Consider the following 21,637-nt stretch of genomic DNA (forward strand, 5'->3'; position numbering starts at 1 on the left):
GTACCCAATCAGACAATGCAGTTTAACCCTTTGAAACCTGGATCTACAACAGTTTTCTTGTGCTGCATTCAGATGCCTTTCACGCGCATTTAAACGTCTGAAACATGAGCAAATTAGTTAAATGTCCTTTAAAAATGATTCTTTTAAAAGCAATTTAGGCTATTTTTCCTGCAAAATGTAAGAAATTTGCAAAGGGTAAAAAGAGAAAGAGAGAGTAATCATTACCAGGAAAAACCTAGGGGAAACTAGCGGAAAATGTACAGAAAATTATAGTTAAAACTTTTGGGAATTTACATTTAAAATTATGTTACAGAAAGATAATATATTTTATTTTATGCACTTTTTTTCCAGGTCATTTCCCTCTCTTCTTTCCTTTTTCCCTTTTTCCTATTTATGGTGTTTTTTAGGTAATTTTCTTGTAACTTTTGATTAATTTCTTGCTTATTTTTGGGTTATGAAAGAAATCAAGCCATTTTTCTCAGGTTTCAAAGGGTTAAATAACTGTTCTAAAGAACATTTAAAGTGGAATCTAGATTCTGGAGTAACTTTTACTGAACAAAAGATATAAAAATCAGATTATGTTTCTATGAATGGTTTCAAGATGCAGTATGATAAAGTTTAATTTTCTACTTTTGATAATGTTCTCATGAGTATCTGATACGTAAAATGTTCTGACATTGAAATCCTGCTATCACAGCAGATCACATTTTACTTTGTAATGTAGGAAGGATGTGAGGATGAATGTTACAAATGTTTTTCTTAACATCAACCACATGTGTGTTTTATTTTTCTGCCAGACACACACAGGGGAGAAGGAGAAGATCTGCCCGTACTGCGGACAAAAGTTTGCCAGCAACGGCACACTGAGGGTCCACATCCGCAGCCATACAGGTCAGTGGCCCCCCTTTGTTGAAGGAGTACACCTTGTCTTGAATGTCATTTGCATTTTTGTACGATGCCCTGCTGTTACCACCTTTACATTATGCTCACTGCACAGTCACGGCCATCCTTACAACATAACAAGACACGTTTCAATATTTGAAATTCCAACCTGATGCGGCGCTGTTTGTTCCAGTCTTTGCACTGCCACAAAAATAGAGCCCTGGATGTTCATTAAACTGCCTTAAACTGGAAAGCTACACATTCCTGTGCGTCTCCTTACCAACAGACTGGTGCAGAGACCTGGCACGGCCACACACACACTTCTTGGCCTCTAAACTCCGTCACTCACTCTTTCTTTCTCTCTGTCTCACTGCCCGCTCGCTGCCTGGCTGTCTCCTTCTTTTCCTCACTCCTGCTGAACTTCATCTCTTTTTCTCTCTAATGTTGTCTGTTCATTGTCCCGTTGTTGTTTCTTCGAGATTGAATACATCACTTTACTCAGCTTGCTTTTTAGCTTCAGACTTGCCCGCTGAAAGGCACTTAAGCTCTATAGATTTCTCAGAAATAGGCAGTTTCCAGTGAAAGCAACTATGACTGTTGCATCCTGATACGAATTATATTGACGATGCAATATTTGTTGATATCACAAAGTGTGCCACAATACTATTTGTATTTGATTCAATTCGGAGGCCTGTGATAGATATCGGACGATATCAAATGCACATGTAACGCAGTCTTTCACAGAGGACTTTTGCTTTGCTTTTTACCACCTACCTGCAAGAGTTTTCCCCAAAACAAACTGCAGAAGTGCAAGATAGATTGTAGTTGCATACTGATGCAAGACAACGAAAATCACATACATTACCAAAGAGTTCTATGTTTGGAGAATTTTTCAGTTATCAGAAGTTGGTGGAAATGTCATCCCAGGCCCAGTTTTTCTCCTGGTTGTCCTTGAAAGCTGCTAACACACTAACTTCGGGTATTCAGACATCAACATTATCAGCTCCTCCATTTTTTCTTCTTGAGCTGCCTGAGGACACAAAATAAATTTAAGTGTAAACTGACAATAAAGGTGTATCGTATCGTATCGTATCGTATCGTATCGTATCGTATCGTATCGTATCTCTGCCACCTTCCCCTCATTGAAAGGACTGTAGATGGTGAGTTACCACAAGGTGGTGAGAAAGCAGCTTAACATTGTTAAAACAGAGCAGCTAATGTTGCCATAGCAAAATCAACAAGTTAGCAGAGTGAGATGCCCAGCAAAGTTTGCCATTGAGTATTTTATCTCATAACAGCATTGTTTGCATACAGCATGCAATTTTTCTGTTGACCTGTCTTTTCTCTGCATTCCGAAATATTATTTTATATTTTTACATCATCATTATTATTGAGACAGTGATAGACAAAGGTATGAAAGGGGTGAGAGAAGGGGAGGAAACCTGTAACAAAGGGCCCTGGCATGCTGCGAAAGGACTCAGATGAATGGTATGTGGTCTAACTGGTGAACTATCAGGGCGCTTTTGCCTACTGCTATTTGATGGAGACACAGATGATACATCCATCCGGATCAAGGTAGAGCCATGTCAGTGTTAAAGTCATATTCAGCTTTGTTTACTCCTTTTGTTGATTCCATAATACACATCGAGTTTTCAACTTAAATGATATGTGTAGCCTCTTCAACCTTCCTGTCACTAGTTGACGAGATTAGTGTGTCAAAAAGTGTGTGTATATTTCAGTGGTGGCAGGACGGAGGTCCGACCACACTTTGTCAACAGCTCCCTTTGTCTCCGTGTGTGCCCGTGCTGCTCATGTGTGTGTTTACGTACATGTGTATGTGTGAAGGACAAACCAGCAGAAAGAGAGAACGTATTCCAGTGTGTGCCGCGGCCCAGTCTGATTGTATTTATATAGAATAAACAAAAGGGAGGAATGCTGGGGGAGGGGTGGGAGCCGAGGGGACACCTCAAAGAAAGAAAGGAGTAAAGAGAGAAAAGACCACTCCAAGAAAGCATCCAGCCGGATGACCCTTGACCCTGACTGGCTGTAAATCTGTCCCCTCGTTCTATAGACTGGGATTTTTTTTTGTTTGTTGCCTTTTTGTGTGAGAGGAAAAAATAAGCTCTGGTGAAAAGTGTGAGTTGTTCCCCGAGCGACAATCAGACAAGATGAGTCTTGTTCTCAAACAGTGGAGAGTTATTTCGTGGGCACGCAGCTCTCTAATGTAGAGTGATAAACGTGTAAATCATAAAACAGCCCTGTTACTGTGAGTAAAACTTTAAAGGCGGCTAGTTTCTCCGTCTCTTAAAGAAGGCCGCCAGCTGAGGTAAAAACCTTTAAATCGGCGGCTTCTCTGGATGGCAGACAGGAAAGCTCCATCTTGTTTGTCTTCCTGCTTCACAGGAACAAGTCAGCATTGATTATTTACCTGCTAAACACAGAGGACTTTGTACGGATTCCTCGGAGATTTCCTCCCCCTATCGCTTTACCATCAAACACTAGAGAGCATTATGGGAGAAATGTGCAAAGTGAGACACAGATTAAAGAGAAATTCTAAAACATCAACTTGAGAGTGTTAAGTAGTTGGCGAGGCATGTACTGTATATTTGGCTTGGATTTTGTTTCAATTTAATTTGGTTAGAACATCATGTCGAGCTCAAGCAAATTAGCTTTAGTGCCACAGAGGCAGGCGTCTCCTCGGAGAGCAGCCTTTATGAGATCACCGACAACCCATAAAATGTGAGCTGTCAAAATCTTGGACCAGGATGCTGAAGACGTTGTGGAACTCAGTAGTCATGATGGATGTTTCTATCATTCTCCAAATTATTCTTTTTGGCCCCGTTGTGTGTCCTTCTCCACATCACAGCTCAGTGAGAGTAGATTTTCCCACCATGTGCGCCATGATGTGGTAAATAACCGTAGTGGGGTCATGAAAATTATTTGTGCCAAGGGAAAAACGTTGACAAAACCCAGAGCCTCAGTGTCATACTGACATCATGGGACGTGTCATGTGTGGGCACAACGATCAGCGTAAACCCATGAGCTGTGTTAGGACAAATTGGCGTGGCATTTTAACCCTTAAAAATGCTGATTTTGTGTTTATGTTGTGTTATGAATCAACTCTTTCCACATGTTCAGACAGACCGAGGTCTCCAGCGTGGCTGCACATGTTCAGTAGTCAAACTGGAACACTTGGATAGTTATAACTTCGTCATCATCATCATAACCAATAAATAAAGTACTTTTTTCTACTTTATATTTAACAAGCAAAAAACATGAGTTCGAACAAAACAAAAAGCTACCACGGCTACAGTTTGTCAACTCTTTGCAGCTGTCTCAGACGAGCTTTATTAAAGTCACCATGTGTCAGTACACCCAGGGGACACTGGCATGAATGGATTGAATTCAACACAAAGACGGCACCAATTTTCACTGTGATTTTTCTAAACTCTCCACAAATAACATCATATGCCATTATAATCATTTAAAGATGTAACAATTACAAAAAATATGCACATAGTGTCATTAAAGGGCCACTTGAGCATTTCAGTTTTGCCTTTTCTTCCTGACATCAACTTCATTATTTTTTCAGACTTTCGAACGCTCTCTTCAGAGCTGCAGCAGAAATGATACAACTTCTAAAGTAAAAATCATCACCCCTGAAATGTATTGATCAGAGAAAGAGCAACAAGTCAACATTATCTCTAATCAACATGTCCTCATACTAAAGCTTCTATAGCTTAAGAAGATGCACATACAGTAGTTTGTATGATATCTCATGAATCAGCGCCTCACAAATGATGTTACATACTTAACATAAAGGTGCAGTTTATGTTAAGGCAAGTGCAGTGAATTTGGTTGAATGAGTGTCTTAAGGTTCAGGCAAGTGAAACTATGTATGTTAAGAAAAGGAACATGGTGACAACTGAGGAGCTGTTTACATAGCAATGGTTCTTGAAACATTAAACTTCTGTTGCAGTTTGGCCTTTCGTTCACTCGACAACAGTGTTTTGGGGGCCTGAAAATGCACACTTTTGAAACCAGGTTCCAGTTTCAAAAGTTTTGAAAACAAAAGCCCCTCTCTCTCTCTGTCTCTCCATTTAAACCTAGCAATGCACAGATTCAATACGATGCGACACGATACGATACGATACGATACGATACGATACGATACGATACGATACGATACGATACGATACGATACAATACGATACACTACGATACACTTAATTAGTCTTGGACTCTTCGATTATGTGAGAACAGTGACGTCCCAGCCACACTTTGCACATGTGTAATAAGTTTCAGACAAATAGCCATGTGCAAGTAAGAGGACAACAATAACAACAATGGTGGACTACCGAGCTGTGTTTCTGACGCTTACTCTACTGAGTTTAACACTGCAGGTTTTCATGCATGCGTTCGCCATCGTCTTCTTGTTTGTTTGTGTGCTCGCCGCTCTGTATAAGAACGCTTTTATGCACAGGCGTGTGGTGTTTTTCTATGGTGTGTCATTACAAAGTTACACCGCCAGCCATTGGCCTGGCATGCATACTGCCATGTTTTTGGTTGTTTTTGCAGATCAGTGTACACACAATGTGCTTACAATGTAATCATATGAATGCAGTTTTTTTTTTCATGATGTCAGATGTTTTCAGCTTTGTAACAAAGCATTTTCCAGCTGATTTGAGATCCAGTTTTTAGAGTTTAGGCAGCTTGAGAAGCTAAAAGGAAGAATTTCCTAATACATAAAAGAACATCTTCAGCTTATCACAAACATTCACCACATTTGGAGATAATGTAGTTTTCACTGCGCTGGAAGCTGTCCAAAACTGTGATATGAAAAGTAAATAAATCTGTCAGTAAAAAGTACAATATTTACCTCTGAGATGATTTTGTTTGCATAAAGTAGCATAAAATGGAAATACTTGAGAAAATGTAATTAGTAAGACTCCACCACTAGTTAATCATTATAGTCAAGCTCTATATTCTGTTATTATGGGGTTATATACAGTAGATAATATACATACAGGTCAGAGCATGGTGTCTGGTTTTCCTCAGAGTAAGAAGCGGTTGGTCTAACTGTTGGACTACAGATGAAAAGTAAAGTAGATCTGCCTCTTCAGCTAAATGTTTGTGTTAGTCATGTTTAAACCTGAAGCATTTATATATCAGTAAAACTCTTCATCTCATTTTAACACAAGTGTATAATTATAAATGCCATAAAACTTGAGAGATATCAAGTTTCATTTCATTTCATTGTGTTTTACAGTGAATTTCTGTAATACAGATTGCTCTGAGGCACAAAGTAAGAAAAAGAAAACTGTTCTGTGTGTAAATATGGATTTCTCAGTGAGACCACAAATGATATTAAAGACAATATACAATCAAATTTTTTCCTTTTCAGTAATGGAAAAGAGAAAGAGGGAAATAACACACATGAAGCAACTTATTCTCGGAAAATACGTCTCAATTTTATAAACACGCACTGGCATCGGACAGAGGATCCTAATTGTCTCGATCGTGGTGTCATTTGTTATGGTAATTATACACAGCCATATTTTTTGATGTTTTAAAAAGCTACACATTGCAGCTCTAAGTGGTCTCACGACAGAACAACGGCCCTCAAGTGGACATCTGGTAAAACTCTGGAATCACTGAACCTATTTAGATGATTTTGTTTGTCTTGACTGTGGTCATGGTTACAATCGTGTAAAGTAAAATCACCGCGTACTGAATTATTGCCCGTCCTCGTGATGAATGGTGCCTCTTCGCTATCGCAGCTTGAAGTCTTTTTTTTGGTGGGGTGCCGTGCAGATGCTTAATTTGGAGACGCGTGTCAGGAGTTTGGATCTGCTTCATGTGCGGCGAGGCGAGTCTCTCTGATGCCTTCACATGGGCGAGTTTAAGGGGATTGTTTGAGGAAGTGGAGAAATCTACCGAGACTTTGGCTATAATGGAAAGGTCAAGTGTAAAAGTTGTTGGGCGTTCCTACGGCTCATCAAAGGCGATTTCTTATCATCTCAAACACACTGATATCACATTACCTCCGTGGCCCCTGTCGGCATGTGACACAGGGCAGCGAGAAGGACAGTGGAGGGCCACTGAACTGGAGGAAGCCGGGAATTAATTTCTGACGGACAGCACTAATGTCTTTCAGACCGGAGCCCCGAAGCTACAAAGCGCTCTCCATAACACGAACGCCGTGCGGCAGGCAAAACGACAAAGCCTACCATCTGCTAACCAGACACGCGGCCGTACGCGCACATATACAACACACAAGGGGTGCCAAACGGATCGATTAGCAGACAAGGAGTGTGAGGGCCACAGCGGGGGCCGGGGGAGACACCCAGGGTCAAAGAGATGGTGTAGTGTTTCAGCACATGCTAAATCAGTTACCATCTCCACACACATAAAGCCCTGGCTCAGTGCTGCAGCCACCCCTCATAATCCCCAAACAATCTGGCTCAATCTGGAGAATAAGTGGAGGGTTTCTGGTTACAGTAACACTCGGCAGAACAGACACTAAGCCTCTCGCACGGATAACAGAGAGCAATGTTGCAAGAATGTTACTACTTAGGTTTCTGAGTAGCATTTGTTTATTTCCTGTTTCGCTAAAGGATTGGGTTGCTCTTGTTTTCATTAGGAGCAGGTTGAAGCAGTGGAAAAGACTTTTGGACAAAAGTAGTTTGGATGTGATCTATTAGTGACTGTATTTATGAATGACCTCTTTTAGGATCATTTTCTCTGTTTGCATTTTCCACGAGAGGTTCCCATGTCCAGAAGCGGAGAGTGTAGAGTGGTGGTGCACAACAAATCTGGCCCCCGATAGGGTGCCGGGTGGCCCCCCCAACCATTTTCTAATTCACAGTAAAAATAAAGTGATTCACAGCGGAAATTGCTTTTGTACTTTTAGTGTACACCAAGTATCAGGATGCATGAAACAGCATCAAAATAGAGCTTCTTTATCAAAAAAGTGCCAGTGGAGGATCCCCTGCCACCTTGACAAAGGTCCTAGCTAAGCCCCTAATGTCCTTAAGTCCTAGAAATGTCCTAAAATGCTAGAAATGTCCTGAAATACTAGAAAAATCTTAAAATCCTCAAAATGGCCTAAAATCTTGGTAACATCCTAAAATCCCAGAATCCCCATAATCCTGGAAAAGTTTTAAAATCCTAGAAATGTCCCAAAATCCTAAAAACACCCTAAAATCCTTATAACATCCTAAAATCCTAAAAATGTCATGAAATCCTAGAAAAGTCCTGAAATCCTAAAAATGTTCTGAAATCCTAGAAATGTCCCATAATCCAAGAAATGTTCTAAAATTCTCAGACTGTTCTAAAATCTTCGAAACATCCTAAAATCCCAGAAATGTCCTTAAATCCTAAAGACATGTAAAGAGCAGCTGCAAGCGGCCTCCTGTCATTTTACAAAATTGGCCCTAAAGCAAAGCACGTTGAGCGTCCCTGGTGTGCAGGTTAAGTAGGTGAATCGGTGTGCACTTATAGCGAGCCTCTGCGTTCGCAGGTGTGGTTGCGCCGCGTATTAACTGACAATAGCCAGCTCCTGAGAGGGATGTGATCCAAGCCGCAGAAGTACACTGGCACACTGTGCTCTGGCACACTGTGCTCCGCTGCTATTAGCACACTAATGCCTTCACCAGGACTCCCCAAGGCTAACGCTGGGCTTTAACCCGATACCACACATGCTACATAAGACATAGGATTTGCTCTCCTCTTTCTCAAAACACATCTGGGATTCAGATTTTCCTGTTTGTCAACAAAAGGCCTCCTAGAGGCTGAAACTGCACAGACGGGGATTTTGGGACAGACTGCTTTCGAGCTGCCCCTCCGCACATGTTTCGGTACATGTATTCAGCCCACATATGTCACGTTAACCCTTTCCACGCCAACGTGAGGTTACACGTTTTATTACTTTGTGGCACAGTGCTGCTCTGAAGCCCTCTTGTGGGGGGTTTATGGTGGGTTTAGCCCCCCGACTTGTATGTCTGCTATGTGACAGCTGTCGTAGCTCCTCTGTTTAGAGACACAGGGCGTGTGAGATGTGAATAATTTAAATAACAATCCAATGTTGGAGTAATAAACATTTGTGAAGTCAAAGTCGTAGTCAGTCAGACCCCACGAATGGACACGAGGCAATCTGTCGCATTTATTCATGAAACAACAGCAGCAATATTAAAATGAAACTCATTTGAATGTAAAATATCCGCTTTTAAGTCTCCCTCTTATTAAAAATGTGTTTTTCTTCTGTTTACATTCCCTAACCTTCCTCTAACCGTGACTATATTTAGTTGTTTGTTTGTTGTTCTCACATTTTACCGAAAGAGTGATGTCCTTAGATGTATACCGAGCAGATAAGGTACATCACTAATATAAAAGGCAATCACTGTCTAAAGCTCTGTTCACACTAGTATCACTTGAGGACCACATGTGATTTAGAAATTACCTGTTTTTCCATTTTTCATGCAATGCATTTGCAAAGTCTGTCTTTTACACAATTTTACTGACATTACACCCCAGATATGATGTTCACTCTACATAACACGACACAGAAGAACTAGCAGTGATGTACAATGTTAACCCCCTTTTTTCTTTGAAATGTGCATTAAACAACCTATTCTGCCACGCTTTAGGTGTGGTTTCTGACCGTATGAATGCAGCATAAAACTCAGCAGAAGTAGAAGAAGAATGATTATGTCAAAACTGTTGTAGAGTGATAATGTCAACTCCAGAGTCCAGTACGTCCTACTGAGGACCCACACTGCAATGGAGACACAAAGGCTAAGAGGACGGACTATGCTCTTGTAAATGTTACCGTAATCAACGTTTTACCTCGAGTTCCCGCAAAGAAAACGCAACTCTAGTCAAAGCAGTGCTGGAGAGAGCAGAACTTACTGAACTGAACTGAACTGAACTGAAGCAAATTTTCTCATTGAGGAAGAAAGAGTAGATCTGCTTTCAGCTCCTTTCTAGATTATATTAATACATTAATATTAGTATTAGTATAAGCATTTTAACATACTTTCAAACATGTCTGAAAGAGGGACTTTAAATATTTACTGTGTTACTCAATCAAACCTCCCTTACTTAGGAACGGAGGAGAAACATTCCTTCAGTGCAGTTGTGTTTATAGCAGCAAGAGATAATATTACTCTTCTCATACACTCCCCAGATGGATTTTCTGATTTAATAAGCATCTTTGCATTTTGAATCCCAAGGAAACACAGCTAATTAACCTTATTCCTTAAAGGGGCAAAACATCTCCCCCATCAATAAAATGACTTGCTTCCCTGTTCAACAATTAGTCACTAAAGAGAGATTACGATACTGTGAAGCAGATGAGAAATTAGATTGTTGCACTGAATGTGTAGCTGTAGGTATCTATTTTTAGCAGCATTTCATTAAAATTGCATTGCACACTTGCAGGCATATATATATATATATATATATATAATTCAGAAAAGAGTCATTTCTTATATCATAAGGAAGGGGGTTTAAAAAAAAGTTTGATTCCTGGCTCTTTTTTCTGAACACAGGAGATGTATTTAGTTTGCACGAGCTCCCTGATCTGTGATATAAATTATGCAATTATTGAACCCAGAATTTTGACTGTATTTTCCTGTCTGAGACTTTAATTTCAGTGCGGCTCTATAGGTTACCTCATATCCCTTCTATAGATTAGTAATCAGCTCTGGTGCTCCTATCTGCCCTGTGGATCAGCTCGTGGTAAACAGATCCATGTGTCAGCGCACTATTTGACTGACAGCCTGTCACTTTCTCTTTGTCATCATCGCTGTGTACTCAGATAGGATCTGTAGGAGTTTGGCCGGACTGCTTTTGATCCAACTGGGATAAGCCACGTTGCCTCTGATGTGCTCCTAAACTGTTGGCCAGTTGCAGCTCCGATAGCGAGCCATGAAGTGTAGCCAATATAAGCTTTTGCGCTGCAGTGGAAAGTCAGTGTGCGTCAGAGGTAAAAAGCTCGGAGTGAGAGATATCTCGTCGACCAGCAGCAGGGTCGAATCTGAGCAGGACAGGAAGGGACGGGACAGACACACTGAAAGCATCTGTGAGACAGGACATCACACCTGGCTAAGATTCATAAATTAGATACTTTTTTTGTTTTAAACCTGCATGATAGAGTATCAGTTTCATGTGTGAATGATGTTGTCTCATGTACACTAATGGTTTTTGTTCCCAGGTGAGCGTCCATACCAGTGCCCCTACTGTGACAAAGCATTCAGCAAGAACGATGGCCTGAAGATGCACATCCGCACACACACTCGAGTAAGTTTTTTCTGCGCTCCTGTACTAAAGGACTTACATACTGTATTTATTTATTGTCCTTGTATAAATTATTTTATATTTTCCATTGCTTTAAACTTATTTCTGATTGCAATTTTATGACACTTGGGCATATTTCACATGTGCACAGCTATGTTTTCAAAAAAAAACGTTTTGTCCTGGTTTGGGCCTTTGGTCCACACACAAACTGCATTTTAGGTCATTGAAAACAGACCTTTTGTAAAACTCCTGGCAGGTGAAGATTTTCAGAAACTCCAATTTCAATGCTGATGTTGTTACGCTTATGCTGCGTTCATACTACGAGTGTCGTAGAAACAGGTTACAAGTCATTTTCCATGCGAGCCAGTGACATGAAGCGACAAACTGACGCCCAACACTTGTAGCTGCTGACGTGTGTGACACACTACAAATCTATGGTGCAGTGAAACATAAAGACGCTGACACTATGCTAGCCTTCTCTGTATTGCGGTGCACTCGAGCAATGCAATGGGGCGACAGGGTGTGATGTTAAAATGGGGCTCAGACATTTATCAAAAGCACTGATATCTTTCAGGGCCCCAAAACGCCGTTGTCATGTAAACGAAAGGCCAAAACACAACATAAAGTTTAACGTTTTCATGCAAGAACGGTTGGTGTGTAAAGGGCCTCTAACGCCATATTACAAATTACACGTGAGCAAAAAATTGACATGAAATAATAAAAAAGTTTTTCATGTATCACTTTAACTCGGTAACTTGTGAAGCAAAAATTTTGTTTTGACTTTGACTTTTCTAGCTCTTGTTTCGTCTTTAGGGGGCATTTACAGAAACTTTTTCATTTCATTTTCCCAATTACTCCGACACCACATGAACGCGGGGTCGGTAACAACTGTGCCTTTCCTAATACTGGCAAGTCAAAAAGTGTGCTAAGAAAAAGGCCCATTAACACCTAATTATACTGTTTTAGAGTTGTGCCATATTCAACAATGCAAAATAAGAGCAGTTAAAAGGTGTAGGGACAGAAAAAAGGGACGCTAACACAATGTCAGGTGTCTCTCTGACTTTATCATTCAATCTGGAGCGCTTTTCTGCTCAGCTTTTGTCTGAATTGCAGCGTGTGCATAAAGAAATTCTCACACACCTCGCCTAGTGAGAAACGTCCTGTCTCCTCTCTGTCTAACATATGTGACACTCCCTGCCCACTTCATCATGAGGTAATTCCCACATTTGCAGGTTCTTTCATGAATCATGCACAAAAGGCAAGAAAATTACATACACTTAGACTGCATTTGTTTTACTGCTTTAGAAACTGGCACCAGCCAACTGTAAAGACAACTGTTAGCAATGCAGAACATTGAGGTGCGGACATGGGAAACAGTGTTTCGATGGCGTGAACATGTAAATGTAAAGTGAGCCAGGGCTCGGGTGGAGAAAGGAAAAGGTAGCTTTCTCAGTGGACGTCGTGAGGTCATTCTTTGGGTTGGGTTGACGCTCATTTCCCCACGTCACTTCTCGACCTATTGATGTTCTCCACCAAAACGACTACATCTGGACATGTGTTGGTGCCACTTTTGATAAATGCAACTTAATGTGTGTTTCATCATATATTTCCATCATCATTCATACAGCCATGACTGTGACAGTCAGCGCCTGTCAGCGCTGTTGATTTGAAAGATTTGTCCTCTCTTAATGCTGTCCAGAGCTCAGCGCTCTGCCGCTCTTACGGCGTGTCGATAATGGACGTGTCCTGCCCAGGTTGATGTGCCTCAGTAGAAACAGGCAGGTATAATTTTCTAGCGAGCTGCTGATTAAACTGACTGATGTTTTGTTCCTAATGTTCCCGGCTCTGCCTTTGCTCACAGCGCTCTGAAATATGGGCTGAACAGTTACAAACAGCAGAGCCAGATGAAGTCACTGTCGAGCAAAACAAATGTCATTTGGCTGAAAGAGCTGCAGCTCACTGTTAATGTACAGACCGTTTGAGATGGATGCGTTTGGAGTTTGCGTGTTTATACCACAAACCACATCATCTGCGAGCTGAATTGGAACACATTTGATGGCGATATGAACTGCTGACATTTTGGATATTAAGAGAGTTTTTTTTAAATGTTTTGATCTCTGATGATGGCTGTATGTTGTAACATTTAAATGCACATTTTATGTTATGGTTCCGTCTTTTGTTCTTGCGCATGAAGGCTGTTTAAGTTATTGACTCTGACACTTTTAAACTCAAAGAGGCCTTTTTAACTTGTTCTTGTATTGATCAGATTGTTTGAAGAATAGTTCAGTCAAAATACTTCAACCTTACAACAGCGGACACACAATCATATTAAACTGGTCTAATACACGATAGTAGGGCCGGTTGATAAAACGATAACGATATCAATTGCGATATAAATTCACCTTGATTAAAATATGAGAGGTAGTCGGTAGAACGTTGGTAGAACGTCGATAGAACGTCGATAGAACGCATCCAGCCATGTTTTGACAGACACCAACAGCCAATGATAATAAGAATAGCGCCGCGGTGAACCAAATGCAGTGAACGTCACAATGGAGGCAGGTGCTTTTGTGGTACATGTCGTGCCTCTTTTGATTCTCTGATGCTGCAATGACGTCTATCATCACACACGCCGCTCTTGTTGATTGTGTGTAAACATGCAAACGCAGCCTTAAGAAATGACTTCGTATGGTATGATAGTGGATCGGTGTATGGACTTGCATACTTGTAGAAACACGATGCAATATTTTAGGCAGTTAGGGAGGAATTTTCAGAACTTGTATTTGTATTTGTTTTGTCTTTCTACGACACTTTTTTCGTTTGCAGCACGCTTCCTTTGTATTGGTTGTGTATTTTTGTGCTTGTGCATTTTAAAATTTGTTTCTGAATCTGTGTCACATTTCATCTAATGAAAAGTTTTTGGACAGTTGCAGTACATTTGCCGATATTAGCCACTATAGATTTTTCAAAGTAAAATGCACTTTTATTGTGAAAGGAAGTGGCTTGGTATCACTAACGATTTTACGTAACACAGAAACTGTATTCAGAGCAGATTCTTTATTGATTTCTGACTGCCCCTGAGGCCTAATAGAGCACAGTGACTTCCTGCTGGCGTGCTGCTTTACAAATACCCGAATATATGACATGACACATGAGCAAATAAACAAAACTCCATCTTTGCGTCTTTAGACGTGCTCTGTGTTGAAAGTGGTCAGAATCAGAGGAAAGGTCAGGTCAAAGGTCAAAATGTGAACAGCTGCTGAAGACTGAAGGTCACCAGGTACAGATGTTCGATGTTACCGGGGTCATAGTGATGCATTCTGGGTACACCACATCACCTAAGTCCATCCATGTGTTTCTTGACCTCTGAGCTTTGACCCCTTTCTTTGTCATACAAGAACCATTCAGGCCTTATGGAAAAAGTAGTGATCCTCGTTAAAGATGGAGATTTAGGTGGAAATTTGGGTTACACAGATCGTCACAGAGTCTGTGTCCTCGAGGCGGGTTTCTCACACACACACACTGCTCTATTTCCACTGCTCCCCTTTATTCACTCACACACACAAACAGTTGCATACTTACAGCCGCTCATGCACATGCAGACGCTCACGCACATACAGCGAACCTGATCTTTACCTCCTTTTGTATCTTGTGTCACTGGGCACTCCTTGCCCCGCCCACATGATAGCGCCTTTCCCAGGACCCTTACTTCCTGCATTCACCCTGTTCCCATGACAACTAAGCTTTAAATGGGTAGAGCCTTCGCTATCAGCCAGGCTTGTCAAAAACAGCTTCCCAAAGAGTGACACTGGGAACCGGCTCCCGCTATCTCCACGCTTCTCACTTCTCCTCAAGTCCTTTTTAGGTGTCACCGCTGTTTCCCCTCGGACCGGGGGACACACCTACTCTTCAAGGCCGTCCTGAACACACACTCACACACACATAGTTGGAGGTTTATTTTTTTATAAAAACACACCCACAGTGAGATAGCTGCTTTGAGTGACACTGAGACAGGCCTCTGAAAGGCGCAGAGGAAATGTTCTTTGGTAAACTGATGAGGTGTGGAGACAGAGGAGTGATATTCTACAGCCCCAGAGTGCCGGTGCTCTGATACATGTTCAAAGGGATTTTCTGTGCCGTGTTTTCTTACTCTTTTGAGGAATCCATGTGTTTTTGATGGCCCCTACGCCGGCCATTTCCTCCCTACTGCAGGGGCTGTACAACCTTTCATATCATATCTTCATAAGCTGACAGGGAGAGCACCGGGGTGTGAAGTAAGAGCGTATCAGTGTGTGTTTCTGGGATATTTCCACATCTTCTTTCCACTGTGTGTGTACATGTGTGTGTCATTACCCTGCTGTACGCCATCATGGACACAAATCTTCCTCCAGGTTTTGTCCATATGTGACCAAACTATGGAAATGTAGTTTTATGTATATAAGTGCCCTCTTTAAATTCAGTATCTGTGTGTCGCTGCAGGAGAAGCCATATAAATGCAGCGAGTGCAACAAAGCCTTCAGCCAGAAAAGAGGACTGGACGAGCACATGAGGACTCACACTGGAGAGAAACCTTTCCAATGTGATGTGAGTATCAAACCACCTCTGCTTTTCCTCCAAACCAGCCGCCGTCTTCCTGCGACTCTTGCATGTGTTTGTCTGTGTGTGTGTTTGTCTGTGTGTGTGTGTGTGTGTGTGTGTGTGTGTGTGTGTGTATGTGATGGCACAAGGCCAGATTTTGGGGAAGATTTGGGGGGGCTCAGTAAGAGGCAGATAGTGATCTTGCTTCTCTGGAGGGGCCGAGTGGGCTGATCTTGCATAAACACATTGAGAGGATCAGAGGGAGAAATTACCCTCTGCTTATAATACTGCAGGAGTAATAATTATTCTCAGAGACTGGGGAGGAAACATGTGACAGAAGATGTTGTCCATGTTAGAAACAAACTTTTTCAATGCTTTATTGCTGTTTCTGAAATTTGGAAACACTGGAAACAGGGCTTTTGCATAGAAAGCCACAGCAACTTTATCTTTTAAAGTCAAAATCCTAGTTATCTGAGTGACTTCTCAAACCTTTTTAATGGGATGGATAAAAATAAACCTCATGGATTCTGAGACCATGACACCTTTCAAACAGTACAAAGATCTTTTTTATATTTTATTTTTGAGACCAGAGGTTTTTAAACTGAAGCTGTGTGAGGTGAAAGGGGCAGGTGCAAGCCCTGCGCACTAAAAACAACAGGAAGTCAAAGTAGTTTGGCTCACCAACATGGTCGATTAAAGTACTCAGGCTACTTCTTCTTAGAGTAAAGAAATTCAGTCAAATACGATCACACACACGATAAACATACTTCGAGGTTCAGTGTGACATACTTTTAGAGGATTATTAGAGGATTATGGACTGTTTTGAGTACAGGGTTCCTAAAGTTTGAGGCAAGTGTGATATACTTTTAAATTCGCCTCTGAATGAAATTTAAGACCAATTTCGCAATAACTAAAACTGAAGGGAAAAAGTGACATTAATTATAAATGTTAGGGATGATTTTTCACAAATGTCTATAGTAACATGAATTTTTGTCTCAAGGCAAAGACAAGGGCAGAACAGAAGTGTTGAGTTTTCTGGTGATTTTGTTTTTCTCACATTGCATATTGAATTTCGCTTGAAAAATAATACAGCCTCATAATAAAGCCTCATGCATTGCCTTATACTTGTTTCAGCTATGGTGCAAAAATGTGGTTAACAGCCAGTTTTTGGTGAATTGGTGCATCCTCATGTTGTCCCAGCAGGCAGTGGATCCTCTGCTCATAGTGTCCGTGCTGGAAACAAAATACATGTTGTTTCCTTTTGTCTTGATCTCTGTGACGTTAATGCAAGAGGCATTTCATGAATTATTTTGAAAATTTGACTAATTATTTCCTAGATGTACAGTGCAGCGTTGGGAAAATGCAAATAATAAAATCCCATGTCGTAGCAAATGATCAATTTAAGAGATTTTATTAACAATCAAGACCTTATTTTTAGATGAATGGATTCAGAACCTTTTGAGACTATATAAAGATCAGCAGCCACAGCGTCAGAAGGCAGTTTGTTCATTTTGAACAGAGAGAATGGACTTTGGGTCTGGAGAGAGATGGCAGGTTAACACAGGGGATGTATTTTAAATGATTTTGCAAACAAGGAGGGTTGGCATCCCTCCTTAAATCCCATGCTGACCTTATTCCATCGCCAATTAATGTCCAGAAATCTCCCTAGAAAGAAAAGCAAAACTTATAACTAAGAACTTGTCTGACACTCATCACATTTTAAAGTTTTCTGCAGTATGAAAGTAATGCAGTGATAGTTGTGTGTGCATCCACGGGCCCATCACAAACTGGAACTAATACAGGTCACTTGGCATACTTTTAATGGTGCTTTCTGCCAAAATATAAACAAATACTAAAGTAAATAAGGCTCAAGTTGTAGACCACAGAATCCAAATCCAAAGCACATGCTGCACGATTATCCTCCAGAGAAGAAAGACAAATAATGATAATGATAATACACATGCATGGATCTATGGAAGTTTTTAGTGCTGCGCTTTCACTACTTTTGTTGACATTACTTTGGCTCAGATTTCCAAGACAAAAAAACTCAAAAAAATTTGAAAAAAGACACAGTCGTCTCGGTTTTTGTCTGAGGGGGGTCCACAGTGTCAAACTTTGAAAACCTCCCTCATGGACAGTAATCCTAGATCGTAACTCTGGAATCCAAATATCTCTTAATTCTTTGAAGAACATCAAAAAACAATCGTATCTAATCCATCACCCAGCTCTGGATTCTCAGATTCTCGTTTGAGCTTTAACACCCTAATAAGCCTGAATCCGTGGCATCGCCTCAAGTTCCAAACCAGAAAATGGGCACAGAGTTGTTGTTTAAGACCGCAGAATCAGTATCCTATTCATCGCCAGTGAAGCATCAGCAGAAAGTGTCTCTAACATTCATCTGGCTTCTTGTTTCCAGCTGCAGAAGAGACATTCTCATGTAAATAATTCTACGCTAAACTATTAAAGATAATAGAAATAACATGTGGATTTTATTTTGGGGTGGATTTTGAGTCAGACAAAAAGGATCGCAACAGTTCCAGGAATATTTTCCAGACAAGCTAGAGGGGCTCCATAAGCAGTGTCTGTCATAACAGCATTAAAAATGTTGTACAAGCATCCAGTAACATCTGGGTTACGATGAGACGGGGAGGCCCCTCTCTCATCAGCTCCTGCCGCTGGTTCACTTTATAAAATTCCTAATATTTCTCTGACACTTGATCAGATTTGTAGATTGTTGGAAATATATGTGGGTAGTAAAGCTAGGACATGATAGCATGTCATGGTCTAAATTACCTGAAAAACAAATGATGCGTGCACATTTATTAATATGGAACCACTCTGGAGCGTACCATGGTTGGAAAACATAAATATGTGGACAGTAGTAATATAACAGCACTCTTTTTTTTTTACCCTGATTGTGTTCAAACTCGGGCTGATTGATATAGTCTATAAAATCATATTTCTGATGATGCAATATATCATGATACACAATATATATCTCAATATTTTTTTTAAATGTCCTCTAAACAACAACATGGACTACTAAATATACTTCTGTTACCATGAAGTTCAATAAATTACTGTTATAATAAAGTAAAATGAAGTACTGTGATAATAATATTAAATAACAAAGTATTGTTGTAGTACAGATATATGAAGCTTGTTATAATAAAGTTAAATAAAGTATTGTCATAATTAAGTAAAAGAAAGTACTTTTAAACTAAAGTTAAGTACTGTACTCTTCTAATTGAATAAATTAAATACTGTTAATGTAAGGTAAATAGGTACGTACGGTTGTGATAAATTTTAAGTGCTGTTATGATAAAATCAAAGAAAGTTCTGTCATTATAATGTTTGATTACTGTTAAAATTAAGTTAAAGTACTGTTCTAAACAAGTTAAAGTACTGTTATGGTAAAGTTGAATAAAGTACTTTTATAATAAAGTTAAATTAGTACTGTTTTGACAGAGTTAGAGTGCAGTTGTAATACAATTTAAATGAAAATTAATGAAAATTTAAATGATGTACTGTTATTATCATGTTTAAATACTATTATAATAAATTTAAAGTGCTGTTTTAGAAAAAGTTAAATAAAGTACTGCTTTAATTAACTTTAACAAAGTGAAATAAAGTAGGCTCCATGGTCACAAAGCGCTGGTTTGGAGCCCTGCAGATACAAAAACACACACTTCGTCTGTTCACACACTGTCGCCCAGAGGAGAGTGGTCTGGATGGGCAGAGATGTGTGTGATGTTTCATTTTTGTGACGGTGGCTTTAAAACAAAAACACATACAAATTTACACTCAGTGTTTGCGATTGTCATTTTATAGGTCCCACGTGGACGAGGTCACAAATCGATTATTGCTGTCAGGCGCACAATGAATTTCCAAAAGGACAGATAAAATCTCCGTCTATCAATAATAGATAAATCACCAACCCATAGTTCAAACCAGAAATGACTCCATTCATATCTCACAGGCCACAGATGTAAACTGTCTGTGAGATTTTCTGAATGTAATTCATCGCCCCCTGAAGTTCTCCACAGACGGAGTGAGGACACATGCTGTGTCTCCTGAAGCAGCACGTTAAACTGCAGCTGAACAGCAGCCAGCGGCGGATTATAATGATTGATAGAGGACGATGGAGTCATTTGTACAGTGTAAAATGGCTCATTTGTGATGGATGTTAAGTTGCATGCATTCCCCATCGCTACTGCTGGAAAAAAAAAAAAGATATCTGTCGCCAAGGTCCGTCGCGTCTGATTTACAAATCATTCCGTGCGTCTCCAGCTGCGATAAGCCTGAACTCCACAAGCGAGCGGAGGAATTTTGGTAAACAAGTCAAAGTGAGTTTATTTGCTCAGATGAAATCCTGTGTGTTTTCTAGGTGTGTGACCTGTCGTTCAGTTTGAAGAAGATGCTCAGCAGGCACAAGCTCACGCACAACCCCAACCGGCCCATGGCAGAGTGCCAGCTGTGCCACAAGAAGTTCACCAGGAACGACTACCTCAAAGTACATATGGAGAATGTCCACGGGGAGACGGAGAGCTAGAGCCAATCATGCACCCGCTGGCTGAGAATGATATCTGATTCCTCAGATAAAGTTCAGGCTCGTGCTTCATGCAACCAGTATGGCGTACACATACAGAGATGTACAGATAGCCGAAACGTCGCTATTAAAGATACATGCATGTAGAATATGGAAAACATTTCAGAATTGAAACGTAGGCTGCACATTTGTAATTTTTTTGTCATGTTGTTCAGATGTTGTTTTGGATATTCCCAGATATGTTTGAGCTGCCTCCAGAGCCGCTGTGTGCGCTCACAGATATTTCACTTCTAACCAGTGTTACTGTTCATACGTTACAGCCTGACCTCTTCCACCGTAGCATTTACCGACCAGCTGTCCGAACACATTACTGTACATCTGTGGCCAGTTGCCTTGTATCAAACAACACCTGTGACCAAAGACCTTTACGCGCACTTTTTTTTAACTCTTACCTGTACGCTTTCCATGTTTACACCTGCTCTTTGGCGCCTAAACATATTTAATATTTAGACTCTACTGCACCCCAGAGCACGCTTCAAAACCATGTTGCTCCATTTATTATTTCAAAATAAAAGTTTTAAAACAGGACAAGAGATGAAGAGAAGTGGAAAGCGGTAATCCCAACCAGCTACAAAATCTAAAACAGCTCACAAAAAAGAGTTTTTATTTACAGAGAGTAGCCTGAGAGTATAAACATACTGTCATCAGTCTTTTATGCTTTCTTTTTTTTAAGCGCTACTCAGGACCTCCTTTTTAAAGAAGTTATGTATGGCCCCGAGAGAAGTTGCAGAGAGAAGTTTTTGTTGCTCGTTGGGATGCTTGATTCTGTTTTTAGGTACTGTATTATCTGGTAGACAACTTAAAAACGGTTCGACTTGAGGGGATTTTTTGAAGTGGGGTTGCACGAGGTACTTATCCATAGTCAGTATGTTACAAAAATGATGTTAGTGCAGATTGTACAAGCTGCCTGTTTAAAGTGCACCACACAGGTGTTCAGCGCTTCCTTAGCTCCTGAGCTATGATGCCAAAGTGCTTCAGCAACGTCCAAAACGGTGGTCATTGTAGGATTTGGTCATTCAGAATTTATTAGATTAAACAAAGTGACACTAGTGTCTGTTTTAAACATTCAAATGCCTTCTTCGTAGATTTACTTTAGTGTGCATTCATGTCGAAGATATACTGTTTGGTTTTAAAATTGTGCTCCAGTTTTTCTCTGATCACCTTAAAATCCAAATATGTTTGATTTACATGAGTTCTTGTCCAAAACAGTTCACATTTGGGTAATTATCACAACCATTTTCTCTGAATTAAACATTTATAATGTGATGC

General features: G+C 40.4%; 1 protein-coding gene across 1 annotated transcript in view; it reads left to right on the forward strand.

Moving 5' to 3' along the window:
- prdm5 (PR domain containing 5) overlaps positions 1–20,634 on the forward strand; it is a 45,690-nt gene extending 25,056 nt beyond the window's left edge. The window contains exons 13-16 of the mRNA XM_042483814.1: positions 798–891; positions 11,099–11,184; positions 15,661–15,765; positions 20,147–20,634. Coding sequence (XP_042339748.1) covers positions 798–891; positions 11,099–11,184; positions 15,661–15,765; positions 20,147–20,311 — 450 coding nt within the window. The 3' untranslated portion in view covers positions 20,312–20,634. The remainder of the gene's footprint in view (positions 1–797; positions 892–11,098; positions 11,185–15,660; positions 15,766–20,146) is intronic.
- Positions 20,635–21,637: the final 1,003 nt, after the last annotated feature.

The sequence above is a fragment of the Plectropomus leopardus genome, chromosome 3 (genome assembly GCF_008729295.1).
Source record: "Plectropomus leopardus isolate mb chromosome 3, YSFRI_Pleo_2.0, whole genome shotgun sequence".
NCBI lineage: Eukaryota > Metazoa > Chordata > Actinopteri > Perciformes > Serranidae > Plectropomus > Plectropomus leopardus.